Source organism: Mastomys coucha, unplaced genomic scaffold (assembly GCF_008632895.1).
Source record: "Mastomys coucha isolate ucsf_1 unplaced genomic scaffold, UCSF_Mcou_1 pScaffold15, whole genome shotgun sequence".
Classification (NCBI taxonomy): Eukaryota; Metazoa; Chordata; class Mammalia; order Rodentia; family Muridae; genus Mastomys; species Mastomys coucha.
The window spans coordinates 100,768,067-100,783,768 of NW_022196897.1; the positions used below are offsets into that span (position 1 = coordinate 100,768,067).

Sequence of the window (15,702 nt, forward strand, 5' to 3'; positions counted from 1 at the left end):
TAATGTGTCAGGCTAAAGGGGGAAATGGTTCAAGAGAACTCTCAGGAAAACCCAGGAGAGAAGCAAAGAGCCAGCGAACGAAAAGTAGATGGAAGGCTAAATCGGATTCCAGAGGAAGGAAGATGCCTTCAGCAAAGAGGACCAGTCAAAGGAGCAAATGTTACAGAGAGGTTTGGTAGGAGAATATTGTGTTGAGCTAAATTAGCTTATGGAACATTTCCCCTGAGCTCATTTGTTAAATATTTGGTCTCTTGCTGGTGGCTACTTTAGAAGGTTTGGAAATCTCAGGAGATAGGACCTTGTTGGAGGTAGGAGGTCAGTGGGTTATGTCTGGTCTCCAGCCCCTTCCCCTTGGTTCTCGTTTTGCGAAGTGTAGCACCTTCTTTCTACATGTACCTCTCATGTTGTATGTAAGCACAGGGCCAAACAACCACAGAGCAAACAAACCTTCAGAAGTTCTGAGTCTAAATCACTTCCTCCTCAGGTTGTTTTCTTACGAGCTTTGGTCAGAGCTACTCAAAAGTAAGGAAGCAGATGGCTTTGTGATTTAGTGATAAGGACTCCATGACTTGTGTGTCCATTGAGGGATGGAACAGAAGTCAGATTGCCCTGAGGTAGGTGAGGTAGAGGCTTAACAGGATGTATGGAAACTGGTTTCATAGGAAAGAAGTGGTAAACAGCCAGGCATGGCCATGCTCCCTAGAATCCCAACAGTGGTCCAGGGGTAGGGAGAGACAGAGGGAGAGGGAGAGAGAGAGAGAGAGAGACTGAGAGAGACTTTGATTTTTAAAGGAAGAAGGTGAGGAGTAGCAGAGGAGTGAAAGAACTAGAAGAAAATGGAATTTTATCCAGTAAGGGAAGTAGTATAATATAAATATTGTCACATAAGGGCCACCATCAGATTTCATTATTCTGTTAACCTTTTCATTCGTAATGAAATGACTACCATTTAATTCAAAACATCTCATAGAGTAGTTTAATCTGATTAAAAATGTCATTGTAAGAAGAAAAGTTGAAATTTAAAAAGATGGCTGGTAAACATTTCCCATTCATTTATTATTTATATAATTTGCTAAATTATCAGAATTTCTTAGGAGAGAAATGACCAGGAGTCTGGACTGGCTGGCATAATTAAGTACCCATCACCCAGGCTTCTATTCTTTATTTGATTTATGTTATAGCTTGTTCTGAAAAGTTAATACTTAAATTTAATTAGGAAGGTAAGAGGTATAGATACTAAGAGTGTAATTAATTGGAACATTTGAAATAGGAGGCTTTAGAGCAGTGAGAATCCTAGAGATCAATTTATCTAGCTGCTTCTCAGTTCTTTCCTTGTGTTTACCTACTTAGTTTCCTTATAAAATATATCTCAAGATATAAATGTCTAGAGATAAGGAGACTCTTCATCTCCCTGTTTGCTTTAGCTATTTTCATGTTCACAGAAAGGAAGCACTTTACCACTCTCTGCGTTACCTGTCCCCAGCAGATTTTAAAACAAATAATGGACTGTTATGGGTCTGATTGACGCCTGCTGTTTCTCCCTTCAGGTGAGGTCGCTGTGGTTGAGCCAACTGTTAGCTTTCTTGTACTGCATCCAGAGATGTCCATGAAAAATAAATGGTGGTATTTTGTAGTTTTATACTTTGTATAGCTCATATAAAATATAGATGAAATTCTGTAACATAGTAAAAACTTTGTTAAAAATTTGTTCATATTGATAATCTACTAATGTAAGTTCTCCACTTCTGGTCTTAAGAAAGTGTGAAATATTCTTAGGAGTGTGTTCTTTTTTATTTGAAAATAAATGTGCCATGCTCTGCCTTAAGACTGGCACAACTGTCCTGCATTGTATAGTTTGTTAGGATTCTATACAGTAGCTCAATTCAAGTCCCTTTAAATCTAATATCTAGCAAACAGTTTGGGTTTCTCCTGATTATTGAGTTTGCTAGTATTACTGCTCAGTTTTGCATGTTCCATCATTATTTCATATTTTCTAGATGTTACATATGTTATAAAAGTGTTAATATTTGAAGAAAACATTTTATGGGGGCTACCCTTGAAATCCTTACATTGTAATTCAGTTACCCTTTGGTCAGATATAGTCTAGTCATGTACTTTTCATAGCGTTATGGCACCATTGGACAGAGTTTGGAGGAGCACTTATGGCCTGTGTGTCTGCCGAAACTTTACCTCCAGGTCCTCCCAGCACCAGCACACTGGGGAAAGTCCAGAAAGAAGACCCTGGCTCAGTGCCTGAGGTGGCACCAAAGCTCCTTTTCTAGTTTTTCTCATTTGCACTTGGTCAGGTTCTTTCTTCCTAGCTAGATCAACACATACTAGAATAGAGGATAGACAGGCAAATTATTTAGCAGGATCACTTATTTTTCCAAAGCTATGTTTTGTTGGATAAAACCAAAGCATTCTGGGAGCCAGTCTTCCTTCTTGTTGTAACATGAGTTGTGTTATGGGTTTTTGTTTGTTTTGTTTTTCTCTAGCTTCCTTCTCACAGAGAAATTTGGTTACTCCTTTAGTCTCATGCTCATGCCACTGAACTAAGCACTTTAAAAACTTTCTCTACTTAAATATATGGTCTCATCCTACAGTGCTCCCAGGTCCTGACCAGACTCACATCTTCTTTTTTTCTTTTTTTTTTTTTTTTTTTTCCCCATGACAGGGTTTTCTAGCCCTGGCTGTCCTGAAACGTCCTTTATATCAGGCTGGCCTGAAACTCACAGCTATGACATCTTTTGTCTTTCCAATAAATACTTCTGTCATACACTTTGAAACCTAGAAGTGGATCTTCTGTGTACTGCCAAATGGCTAATAACATCAGTCTATTTTGTACTATGAGGAGAGGTCTCTTATCATGGGTAGATATGAAGCATTTTACTTTCTTAGAGTAGTTGACTCGAGATTGGACCTTCATTTTAGCATCTTTTTCAGAAGCTTATATTAGTCACCCTACCAAGGTATGTGATTTGCATGTTACATTACTGCAAGCCAGATACACACACACACACACACACACAGGTGTTTTTTTTTTTTAAAAAAAGGCTTCTAATTTTAAAAGGAAATTGAAAAAAATTGACTTATAAATGTATAATTGTCCTCACATTTCTCAGTACTTTTTGACTTACTGAAGTAGTCCTTTAATTATATATGCATAGATTCCCCCCAACTCCTAAGATGGTCCCAGTCTGTCTGTCTGCCTGTTTGTCTCTTCCTATCTTTCTTTCTCTCTCTGTTCCCTACCTCTGTTATGATAGAGTTTCACTCTGAAGCCCAGGCTGGGTAGGTACTTGGTATGTAGACCTGAAACTTGTAGCTATCCTCTTGCCTCAGTTTCCAGAGTGCTGAGATTATATTTAAATTATATGTATGTATGTATGTATGTATGTATATGTATGTATGTATATATACATATATACATACATACATATACATACATACATACATACATACATATATTTTTGTATTGAATATGTATGTGTGGACATGCAGGGGTGCATGGCACACATGTGGAGGTCAGACAATGTGAGTTCTAGGGATTAAACTCAGGTTGTCAACACCTTTACTCTCAGAGCCATCTTGATGGCCCTATGGTTTTTTTGTTTCTTTTTTTTTTCTTTAAAACCTTCTCATATAATTTGGTCCTAGTGGGAGGATTAGAAGACAAACCCCATGATGGTTTCCAGAAGCTGCCGGCAATGGCAGTGAGAAGGCAAACATGGGATCATTTTTATTTCAAACTCTCTGAACTGGTGACACACTTGGGTGGGTTCATTCATAAATAAAAAAAAAAAAATAATGTTCACAGAGTGTTGGCATTCTATGAGTGTCAAATTATTTAAATTGCAGCCTCTTCAGTTTACATTTACTAGAAGACTATATCAAAAGTAGTCATTATCAAGATATGTTAAGGTGGATGTATCCACCATGGGCAGTCAGAGGGAGCAGTGGATGCTGATGACATTTTAGAGGAACATCACATCTCTAAAGGGGACAGTTGCAGAAGCAAACTCCCTAGTGTTTGGTACTGTGACATCCTGGGTGACGGTAACTGTAGTCCTGAGAGTGAGTCCTTCTCTAGACTGCCACATCCTCATGCCTTCTCTTTTCAGAGCTTGCCAGTAGATGAGAATGTTCCAGTAACCTCTGTGCTACATCTGGTTAATACCAGTGTTTTCTCCCCCATGAATCTGGGATAGCCAACAAGATAAACCTGGGAACACTGTCAGTCTGTGAAAAATGTGCTCCTTACTGTTCCCAGGAGTAACTCATTTGTTTGTGGCAAGAAACCTCTTTCTTGTGGTCCTTTGTAGTATAAAACCCCATTTTGTACTGTAGATATGATACAGCCCATCCTGAGGTTGCAGAGGATCCAAACGATATGCTTCCTGCATCAGGACTGGCTCTTCCTCCCCATCCGCTCTTCCTCTCTCCTTGACCTCATGGCAGGAAGCCTTTGTGTGAGGTTCTCATCTGGAACAACTTCTCCACACTTGTTTTCGTGTTCTGTTGGATTACAGGGCAGCAGGCCTACCTTTGAAGGTCCTTTCTCTTTTATTTCTTTGCTGTGCACTCCAGTAATTAACTTTGTCCTTCTTTTATTTGTTCCAGTCAATCGCAGGCCACTCTGCTGAGCATCTTCTCCCAGGAGTACCAGGTTAGAAGTTTTCTCCTTTGTGAGGGTTGACAGGTGCCTAATTGAATGATGAATGTCCCTTTATTTCTTTGTAATTGAACTGCCAGCTCTCTGATTGGGTTGGAGGACGTTCTCCTTTCCACATCAAGAGCGCCTGCGTCTCAGTGGAGGCCTGCCAAGCCTACCCATCCATCTGTCTAATAACATCTAGCCTTTGCTTATTTGGTGGACCTGTAATAAATTATGCTAAAGCATTATTATTCTGACAATAATAATTTCCCTGTGTTGCGTGGCTCCATGTGCTAAATGTTTGCTGACTTGCACTGTCAGTGCCGCTTCCCACTGCTGACAGAGATGATGATAAATGACCACTGCTGGAGTGGCAGAAGGCAAGAGAGGCAGAAAATGGAGTCATTTATCATGAGATGACAGGTGTCAGTCAAGTGGCAAGTCTCTATGGAATTACTTTTTGTAGTTTTCAAATAAGTTGTTTTTAAGCAATGTTCTTCCTGGTTAAATATGGCAATTGGGTTGTAAAGCCCGAGTACAGAGGACTTAGATGGAATTGAATTGAGGGAAAATTAATACAAAGGTTGGAAGAGGGTACAAGTTTTCCTCTGCCCTCTGCAGCCCGAAGCAAACTTATTTAGATTCAATTACTCTGACCCTGGTGGCTTTTACATATAGACTGTACTTGTGGTATGGTCTGAAGACATCCCAGCCAAGCAGGAGATTAAAATGCATAGATGGAATAGCAGGAAAAGAAATGCTGCCACCACCCGAATCCCCAAGCCATTAGCCATTTGCCCCGTATGCTTGCCACTGGGTGAAGAAATATGTCTTTGCTGTTCTTGACTCTGATCTGTGACACAACATAAAGATGTTTTCTGTGTTTTGTTTCAGAAACATATTAAAAGAACACATGCCAAACATCACACTCCAGAAGCGATTGAAAGTTATTACCAGAGGTATGACCTGCCTGCCCCACTAGAGGGTATCACAGTACCTATTAATTGCTATAATTATTATGAATAATTTACATCATTAAGCTGCCTTTCTATACTGTATTAAGACTGTTGCTCGAAACTTGTAGGGTATTTTATAATGAGTTTTTAAGTGCTTAATTTGGCATGTGTCAAGAATATGGCGATGGTGTCCATTTAGGTGTGTACACATGGCGTATGTGAGGTGAAGGCACTATTACTGAGTCTGATATGTCTTCTTAACACTTTGAGTAACCACACATCTTTTATGGATTCATTTGTTCATGTATACATATATACATGTATATGTGACAAGTTTTCAAATCAATTATGTACTAAAATTTCATTATCATTCAATTGTTGATGGACAACTAGGTTGGTTCATTTTCCTTGCTATAGGGAGTAAAGCAACAATAAATACAGGGTTCAGCTATCTCTATGGTAGGGTCTAGAGTTTCTGGTTTAGGCCCAGGAGTAAGAGAGCTGGGACAAATGGTAGTTCCATTTTAAATTTGAGAAATCTCCAAACTGACTTGCACAATAGCCATATTAACTTGTATCCCACCAAGAGAGTCATAAGCATTTTTTCTCCACATTTCTCCAGCATTTGCTGTCAGATTTGTTGATGAGAGCAATTCTGATTGGGTAAGGTGACAGAATTGTATAGATTTTGGAGTCTGGGGTCTGTTTTTAATTATTTGTAAGTTATTTTTAAATAATAAAGTCTATAAAATTTTAAAATAGAATTGAGATTTATTGAAGCCATTGAAATTGGATTTTCTCTTAAAAAGTCATTCACTCTGCCACATGGTGAAAGATCTCTTAAGTTAAAGATACTAAAGATGTGAGAGATGAGTGGATCACCTCCTCCCATACATATTTTATCTAGAATTCCTCTCTAAAGAAGTTTTTGTAGATTTCGAGAAAAGTCATAGTTAACTCCATAAGATTTACATTTATGTTCTATAGGACCTATAATAATTCTACAAGACCTACAAATGCTTTGGTATCCAGATAATCTTAAAAAGTATTGATTTTTTTTTTTCTTTTTATGCCAAGATGTAATTGTTTGCTTTGAGATGGCATGTCATTATACAACTCAGATTGGCCTCTGACTTATCAGTTTACCATTCTTCAACCTATGCTTACAGACCTGTACCACCACATCTGTATAAAAGGAAAACCATCATATATATGTATATGTATGTGTATATGTGTGTGTGTATGTATCTCCCAAGTCTAGTGGCACAAGCTTATAATTCCAGCATTGGGGATACAGAGGCATGAGGATCTTAGATTCACAGACTGTATCAATTACTTTGTGAGATTGTGTCTGGCAAATAAAAAAGAGTGGATTGTAGTCTGTTGTAGAGTACTTGCTTAGCTTTTGCAAGGCCATGGGCTCCATCCTCAGTACCAAGAAAGAAATGTGTACATAATTACTAATCTTTCTTTGTTATTCTCTTTATTTTTCTATAATCGGGATAGTTTTCCTTGAGAGAGAAAGAGTTTAAGTAAGTACGGTTACTGTGTAATGAACAGCAGGTGATGAGTAGAGTGGGTGATAACGAGGTTGTAGAAATAGATTTGCTTCTTTGCATTTTTTAAATATGAGAGTCTCAGTTATGGGAGACATTAACACATTTGAAATAAAACTAGAAAGGAGGCTGTAACAGGGACTCAGAGCAAAGGCATCCCTGCAGTGCCCTGATCCACTGGCAGTCCCTCCCTCTGTGCCATGGGAGCCAGTCATACTGTTACCTTCAAGGCAGATCACCTTACCAGCCTGTCACTGGGAACATGCAGGTCAGTGTCCTGGGTTTTTCTAAGGTAAATGGCTTTCGAAGGTTCTTGTTTGTTTTCTAGGTGGTTAGACTAAAAGCGACTTGTGTTTTATCCAACCATATTTAAGCAATGGGAAAATGTTAATAACAACTTATCTAAATTTTTTCCTTTATGAAGGTAATACCACCTGCTGTGAAAATTAAGCACCTTTGTGATGGCTTGGAAAGGAGTGACTGCCTATAACTGTGCCACTCAGAGATAACTATTGGATAAAATTTCATCCCAGCCTTCTGACAGCTCATTTTTATATAGACAAGGTCATATTACATGTATTACTTTGAGTCCTGGATTTTATTATGGAAAAATGTGTGTGATATAATATTATTTGCAAAAAGCCTTTTCTTTTATTAGTTGCCTTACTTCACCATGTCAAAGACTGAATTTCCCAGGTTATTCTTCTGAGGACCAACTGTCTCCAGTGTTCTGGGTATATTGAGTATATTCACAGTATATTGTAAATACCGTGGTAAGCGTCTTGGTGCTTGACTCACTGGCTCTGGTTGATTTCTGTGTTTGTAATTACTGCAAACAATGTGGACATTTAGAAATTGACTATGTGTTGTTGACTTATTGTCTAGAAGTGTCTCAGTTATATGGTCCTGCCAGCAGTGTGAGAAGCCTGATTCTACATACTAGCTAGCGTTGAGATATGTCAAGTGGGAATTCGTAGGATCAGGGGAGCAGTAGAAAGTGTGTTCATGGGTTTTTGCATTGGTGGGGAAGTCTTCTCAGTTGGATATTTAAGGTTTCCATTTGAAAACAGTACTCTATTCCTTTGGACTGTCCTATTTTATTTTCATACAGGAACATCCTTGGTGAAATTTATCTTGATTCTTACCCATTTACACATAGGCTTTTTGAACGCATGTGGTTGGACTGTTAGTTACTTTTCTCAGTGCTGGGACAAAGTTCCTCACATGTGTAATCTAAGGAAAGAAGGATTTGTTTTGACCTGTGGTTTGTGAATGTATTCTGCATGGCAGAGTTCCTGGCAGCAGCTGGGTGTGGCTGAGACCCCTCCCTTAGGGGCAGAGGAGGAAGCAGAGAGCAGAGAATGCTGGTAGTCAGTGGACTTCAGACTTCCTCCTTTTATTGCCCTCCCTCCCATCCTGGACGGGCCTTCCCTCCTCTGTTCCCTCCTGGAACCACCCTCGGTACCTTCACACACCCAACTGTGGGCGATTCTAAAGCCAATCAGGCTGACAGTGGATATTGACAGGCATAGATGGTCAGATGTATAAGTTCCCATCAGTAGCAGGTTTGGAAATCCTATCTCTCATTTCTTCTAACCATACTGGCTCAGGAAACAGCTTTCATAGCTATACAGAATCGGATCAATTGAATTTTCTAAGATGTTGACATGGAGAAAAGAATTGTTGAGACCTGATATTGACAGTACATGATAAAGCTAGTTTCTGAGCATTGATTCCACTGTGATGCTAATCCTGAGAGTCAGCTTGATTGGATTGACAAATGCCTGGGAAGAGAGTAAAACATACTTCTCAGTTTAAATAAAACAAGGCCGTTTCGGGATAGGAATAACGAAAGAAGGAAGACCCGCCTTGCATGTGGGTCACATCATTCAGTAGATCATTGGGGCATGTCTTTGGAGCCTACATCTTGCCTTGACCCCTTCTTGTCTGTTTCCTGACTGGCATTAGGTAAGTAGCTTCTTTCTTCTCCCATGCCCCTTTGCCAAGATTTGTTTCTCACCTCAGACCTGTGGGCAATGGAGCTGGACAGCCCTGCCTTGAACCTTGAGCCAAAATAAATGTTCTGTCTTCAGGTTGGTTTTCTTGTCATGGCAACAAAAAGCTGAAATGTCCAGGAGCACCATTTCCAGCACATACTCTCCTGATGGTAATGTCCATGCACGTGTGAAAAAGACACAATTTGCCTTCCACTGGTATAGGAAGTGGAAGATACCTGTGTCCTTACATATGTGAATTTCAGGAAGGGAAGAGTCAACATAGGTGTGTTTGTGGAGCACAGCACAACTTTGTCAGTTCTCCACATGGGGTGTTCGGAGTAAGGGTAAATAGACCCATTTAGACACAAGACTGGCCTTTACTGGCTTGTTGAGATGGGGAGAACATTCTAAAAGGAGAAAAACCAGTGTCAGAGTTGTGGCTTTTGTGTGTTTTATGCTGGCGATGGAGCCTTGTGCATGCTAGGGCAAGGATCTACTATAGAACCGTATCTCCAACTCAACTGTTTTGTTTTTAAATAAGACCATAATGTCATGATCATAGATATTCCAATCAGACACCCATAAATAGCTCTTCACCAAGGGTCTTTTCTACACGAGGGATGTATGTATATGTTTGTGTGGGTGTGTACATGTGTGTTTGTGTGTGTGTATGTGTGAGTGTGTAGGCCAGAAGTTGATATCAAGGGTCTTCTCACATAGTGCTTTACCTATTTATTTATTTATTTATTTACTTATTTACTTATTTATCTCTTATTTGAGATACAGTCTTTGAGTGAATCAGGAGCCAAATGATTCAGCTGTACTGGCTGGCTGAAGGATGCAGTATTCCTCTCCCTCCAGCTCTGTGGCTTCAGATGTGCGTCACTGAGCTGGCCTGGGCAGATTTCATCAGTGCCTTGAGGATGGTTTCCTTGTATGAGTTAGCACGGAGCCTTTGTACTCACCACACTAGGAATTTGCTCTGATTGAGTGCATGTAAACTGTGTGTGTTGGACTTACTGTTTGATGATCCTTCTGTTTCCTTAAACTTGGTAGAAGTTTCCACTGTGTATTATCAGTGATAGATACATCTTTTATGAGAAACCATGCAATTTTGACTCAAAACAACAGTTCCCTTTACAAGGACTTAACCCCCCAAACAGATAGCTGGGCTGCTGCTGCTTTCATTTTATCAAGGGTCAAGTGACACTTGTGAGTGGGCTTCCTGACCAACTCACCTAACTTGAAATATTATCATAGCACCTATGATGCTTTTATGACTTTTTTAAAATTGCTGCCTGAAGACTGTCGTGTCTTTGTGATGGTAGAGACAGGGATATTCTATTCCCTGTTGTTTCTTCAGAGCTCAGATTAAGGCCTAACCCAGAGCTCTCCAACGTGTTTATAGTATACATGAATGCTAAGTATCAAATACTAAAGCTACCTTGATAATGGTATGCTCTTAAATACTGGACACAGGGTTGGAGCTCTCAGAAGTATGTGCTTCCCACACTTCACAGCCATGCAGGCTGATTAATTTATCCTCAGTGCACTGGAGATATAAGCTCACGTTCCCAGTGGCTGTGTGCTTTAAACCACCATTGCCATGTTTTGTTTTGTTTTTCACTTGTCTTTTGGGGGCTGTTTTTATCTTTCCCTTTTTGCTTCTGGATCTGTCTTCAGATCTACACTTGCTTTTTTCCCACCCATGCTTCTGAAGGCCCTGTTGCCTCCTTGATTTCCTATGTAATATTGTCATAGTTAAGAAGGGACCCAGTATGTGGGAAGTAGGCTGCTTTGAATGATTTTGAAGCTCAAAGACTGTATCTCAAATAAGAGATAAATAAGTAAATAAGTAAATAATTAAATAAATAAATAAACAAATTGGTAAAGCACTATGTGAGAAGACCCCTGATATCAACTTCTGGCCTACACACTCACACATATACACACACACAAACACACATGTACACACCCACACAAACATGTACATACATCCCTCGTGTAGAAAAGACCCTTGGTGAAGAGCTATTTGTGGGTGTCTGATTGGAATATCTATGATCATGACATTATGGTCTTATTTACAGCTTATTTGAATCTCACTGTTCTCCATATCATTTGTGTTGACTCTTCCTTGCTTATATTATTTTATAATACAGTCAACGAAGAATTTTAATTTATTCAATCAAATTAGATAATTTAGAGAAAATATCCTTACATCATTTTGCTAGGTTGTCTAATGTGGCTTTAAGTGTTAATTATTAATAAGAAAAGGTATATATGTATAGACATTAGATAATCATCCATTATAAATCAAGAATTGTGGTATGTAAAGTAAGCTGAATGAAATCTATTTCCCTAGCCCTTCTAAACCCGTCCACATTGCACTAGGAGATGAGTTAAAGACAGACAATTATATTAGCCCTCCTCTTTTCAGGGTCTTGCTCTCCATGACTCAGGTAACCTGTGGTCATCTGCTCTGTGGGCCTCCTGATGACCTATTGTCAGGACAGAAGTAGCCTAAAGCTGTGTCACACTGCCTATCAGTCACCTCCCTTCCTCTGATGATGTAGGCCTTATGTTATCTCTCTTAGGTATCACAAGAAAGTTGAATAAATTTCAGTAAGAGAGAGAGAGAACCACATTTATATAACTTTTAATATAACATGTTGTTCAGTTATAAATCTCTTATTCTGAATTATAAGATAATTTTTATGCTGGGCATATCTATGCCCATATATGAAGGCATCATATATGTAGAGTTCAGAGCTCTTCATAAGTTCAGGCACTCACTCAGTATGTTGGAATGTATCTCATAGTTAGGGGGACTTCTGTAGTTCAGCAATACCTTATTCCATGCTTTGCCATAAAGAACTTACTTCTCATTAGCATATAGGGGCAGTTAACTTACCCATTGGTGGTGGACTGAAGAATATGGTATTGGACCTGTGTGTCTAGAGTTAACAGAGGTGAAGGATACATGTAGCAGCCAGTGTTAGAGATGAGGCTGGCCACGTAGAATGGATAGAAACTGGATTGTGGCCAGATCTACTGGCTCTGGCTTGTAATTCAAGGTACTGAGGAGGCTATGTCAGGAGGACCACAGATTCAAGGCCAGCCTGCGCCACCTAACGAATTAAAAGCCAGCCTGCAAACTTCGTCAAATCATGTTTCAAATTCAAAAAAGCAAAAAGAGGTCTTTGGATAGAGTGGTGTGTTAGAGCCCTTGCCTAATGTGTGAATCCCTAGGCCCAATCACTAGTAGAACAATAGCAAAAAGGTGCAGATTATAAGGAAACTCGAAGCACCTGGTAGGTACCGTGTAGCCTTGGCGTTGAAAGTGGGCTTTCAGAGTTCTTAGAGGAGGTGAATGCCACATTCAAATTTTGATGAAAACAAACTGCCCTGTCTTCCAGATCTGGGAGATCCTGAGGATTTGTGCTGGTTTGCTTATTGAAGTGCAGTTGGATGGTACAGGAATCGAGGGTGGATGAGAGCGAGGGTGGAGGTGTCCCATTGCCTGTTAATTGTGTAAAGTCTCCCTGGCACGGATGCCTATGTACCTATATGCATTGTCTAAATGGAGAGTCAGCTTGTCCCTTCACTGTGGAATGGCTGTACGAGGCATAGCGTGCCGAGGATGGAAGTTTAGAAACCATCTCTCTTCACTTCTCAAAGTTAAGAAGCAGTGGAGACTGGTGTGGCTATACCTCCTGCCTCCCCATCAGTGGCTGGCGTGAGGTAAGCTGCATGCTGTCCTTGCCCTTCACTGCTTCCCTGTGATGGCAGCAAGGTTTAACAGGTCTTGAGCTTGGCTTTTGCCCAGGAGAAACACGTGCACACAGGGGACATTGACAAGCCTGGGCTGGCCTTTCCTTGTCACTGCATGACCACTTGCCTTCGTCTACCTAGGTATCTGAATGGCGTGGGGAAAAACGGAGCAGCCCCCGTGCTCTTGGAGCTGGCCAATGAGGTAATGTTATTGTTATGATTTTATTTAAACCTGAGCTAAACCTAAGGGGCCTATCTAGAGTAGTGTTACTCAGAATTGTAATTAACTTTAAAAAAAAAAAAAAGAGAAAGATTTTGAGGTGTGTTAGACATTTAAATTGCTCCCTGGTCCCTTTGTACTTTTAATAATTGGACAAAGAACTTCATGAATTAATAAATCAGTTGACATAATTAGTCTACTTCTTTTAAGGCAAATGTACAAACAGCTTCTTTGCTTCTTGTTTTGTGGAAAATTTCAGCCAAACAGCTCCAAACATGCTCTTTGGTTTGGTTGCCGTAATTTAGCGTGAGAAATACCTATGTCAAGTGAGGAGATGTGTGCCAAGGAAACCTATGCGAACTATTATAAAAACAAAAGGAGAAATTTTATATTTGACAATGTATTATGTACTTGATTCATTTTTCTATTTGTAAACTTTTATAATAAAGGATATAAGCCTATGGAAAAGTGTCTTCCCATAAAGAAACATAATATTCTTATTAACACCAAGTATAGTGTGATTTATGGAACTTATTTGTTACCTCTGATCTGCTCCTGTGTGGGGAAATAGCTAACAGCCTAACATTTTCAAAAGGAAACCCTGAAGATTTCCTGTGAATGAAGAAACTGCAGAAAGTTCACAATAGTTGCAGAGAGCCTACCGAAAAATAAAATATTTAATTCCTAAACTCTAAAATATTTATCCACTGTAATGAGAGCAATACAATATTGAGTCTGAGTTGGAATGGCTTATGCAAACCTCATAGGGACGGCATGAAATGCACACTGTTTCTGTGTTGTGTTATAATGGAAAACAGAGAGGCAAGGCAGAAAATGTGTGTTTGCATTAAAGATGACTCTGTGCTGTGAACATTAAGCGTTGCAGGAGCAGCAAGTTCTACATGCTGCATTAAGAAGGAGGGATGGCTTCTCTTGTCTGAACACTGCTGTAGTCAGCAGAAGAGCAATTACCCATCAGTTAGTAGATAATTTTAATAGTCTGGGAAAAGTCATCACAGGCTGAAAGGATAGTTAACACACAGAGTGGGTTTGTCTTCTCGCCCTGGCAAAACTTGTATTTGATTTTGTTATTTCTAGAGCAGGGAGGGTGTTAAAGATCTCCAGACATTTTACCGTTGTAGTTGTTGTTGTTGTCGTTGTTCTAAGTTAGTCCTCTTAGTAACTTGAGGTATCCCAGCACTAAGTAGGATTTTGGTGATAGTCCTCTATGAAAGAGAAGAGGGAGCTAGTAGAATTGTAGGTGCATCTGGGAAAGCAGTGATGCAGAAGGGGAGCTTGCTTACATTGATGATGGAAGTTCTCTAAAGTAGCACTTTGTGTTCATTTGAATCCAATGTTAAAAAAAAAAGTTTATTGTGTCTTTTATGTGCATGAGTGTTTTGTCTACTTGAACACCTCTCTATCTTCTTTGTGCCTAATATATACCCATGCCAGGCCAGAGGTGGGTGTCAGATTCCCTGAAACTGGAGGTACATGGTTATGAGCCACTATATGGGTTCTGGGAATCAAACCCAGGTCCTAGGGAAGAGTAGCCAGTGCTCTTAATCACTAAGCCTGCTCTCCAACTGCTCATTCAAATTTTTAGTGGGTAGTTTTATTGAACTTAGTTTATGGAACTGATCTCAGCTACTCTCTTATAATTGTATGGAAAAAGCTAACCCATTGTCATATATTCCCCATATTAATATTTACTATTTACCATGAATGTGTAGCAATATTTAGCATCCCTAAAAGAAATAGCTGTTTAGAGATTTTTTTCCCTCCCTTCATTTTGGGCCCCAGTTAGTTCAGAGGAAACATTTTACATATGATTACTAATGCATTAGGGGAATTTGGAGATGGTGGATACCAGATTATGGCTTCTAAACATCCAAGCTCCCATGTTTATGTGCTAGTTAATACTTAAAGGACATGCGCTTATATCTGGTGGCAACTCATGTGATGGTAATATTTTATGAGTCAATATATATTTAATCAGTGTAACTGTAAAAATTGATGAGAAATATGTAACTCATACATTATCCTGTACAGCAACTCTCCTTAGACAAAAGCACCTTGTTATTGTTGATTTGGTTAGGATAAGGGATCTAGGTAGCCATCATTGATTTCATAAATGTCTTATACCATTTTTTCCTGATCAAGCCTGAAAACTAACATTTTTAGGAAATCTTGTTCTGTTAGTGATTGTATGCTCCATCCTATTCTCTCCACACAAATATTTTCAAGTTAGATTTGAAGCACTATGAATTTTACTTACATGCTAAATTTTGACATGAAGCATGATGGCCCTATTTCAGAGAAAGATGGACACATGATTAATATGAAAATTAGAGAGATGCAGGTACCTGAACTAATAAGGTAGTCCTTATTCAGGCTGGAGTACCTTCAGTAATTTCACCATTTTTCATGTGTCAGCCCTGATGTGCGTTACTACGAATAAGCAGCTCCGGGGAAAGCATTTCCTTCTACTCGGGGAATTTAAGGGCATCCAAGTACATACATATTTGAAAAAAAAAAAAACTGTTCA

At 39.4% G+C, this 15,702-nt stretch overlaps 1 protein-coding gene and 1 long non-coding RNA gene across 3 annotated transcripts in view; one reads left to right on the forward strand and one right to left on the reverse strand.

The window, feature by feature from the left end:
- Positions 1-15,702, forward strand: part of CUNH15orf41 (chromosome unknown C15orf41 homolog) — a 196,482-nt gene that overhangs the window by 41,489 nt on the left and 139,291 nt on the right. For both annotated transcript variants that reach the window (XM_031371404.1, XM_031371403.1), the window contains exons 2-4: positions 4,621-4,666; positions 5,549-5,613; positions 13,076-13,136. In XM_031371404.1, coding sequence (XP_031227264.1) covers positions 4,621-4,666; positions 5,549-5,613; positions 13,076-13,136 — 172 coding nt within the window. The remainder of the gene's footprint in view (positions 1-4,620; positions 4,667-5,548; positions 5,614-13,075; positions 13,137-15,702) is intronic.
- LOC116090671 overlaps positions 1-15,702 on the reverse strand; it is a 131,772-nt gene that overhangs the window by 21,729 nt on the left and 94,341 nt on the right. The gene's annotated exons all lie outside the window — the stretch shown is intronic.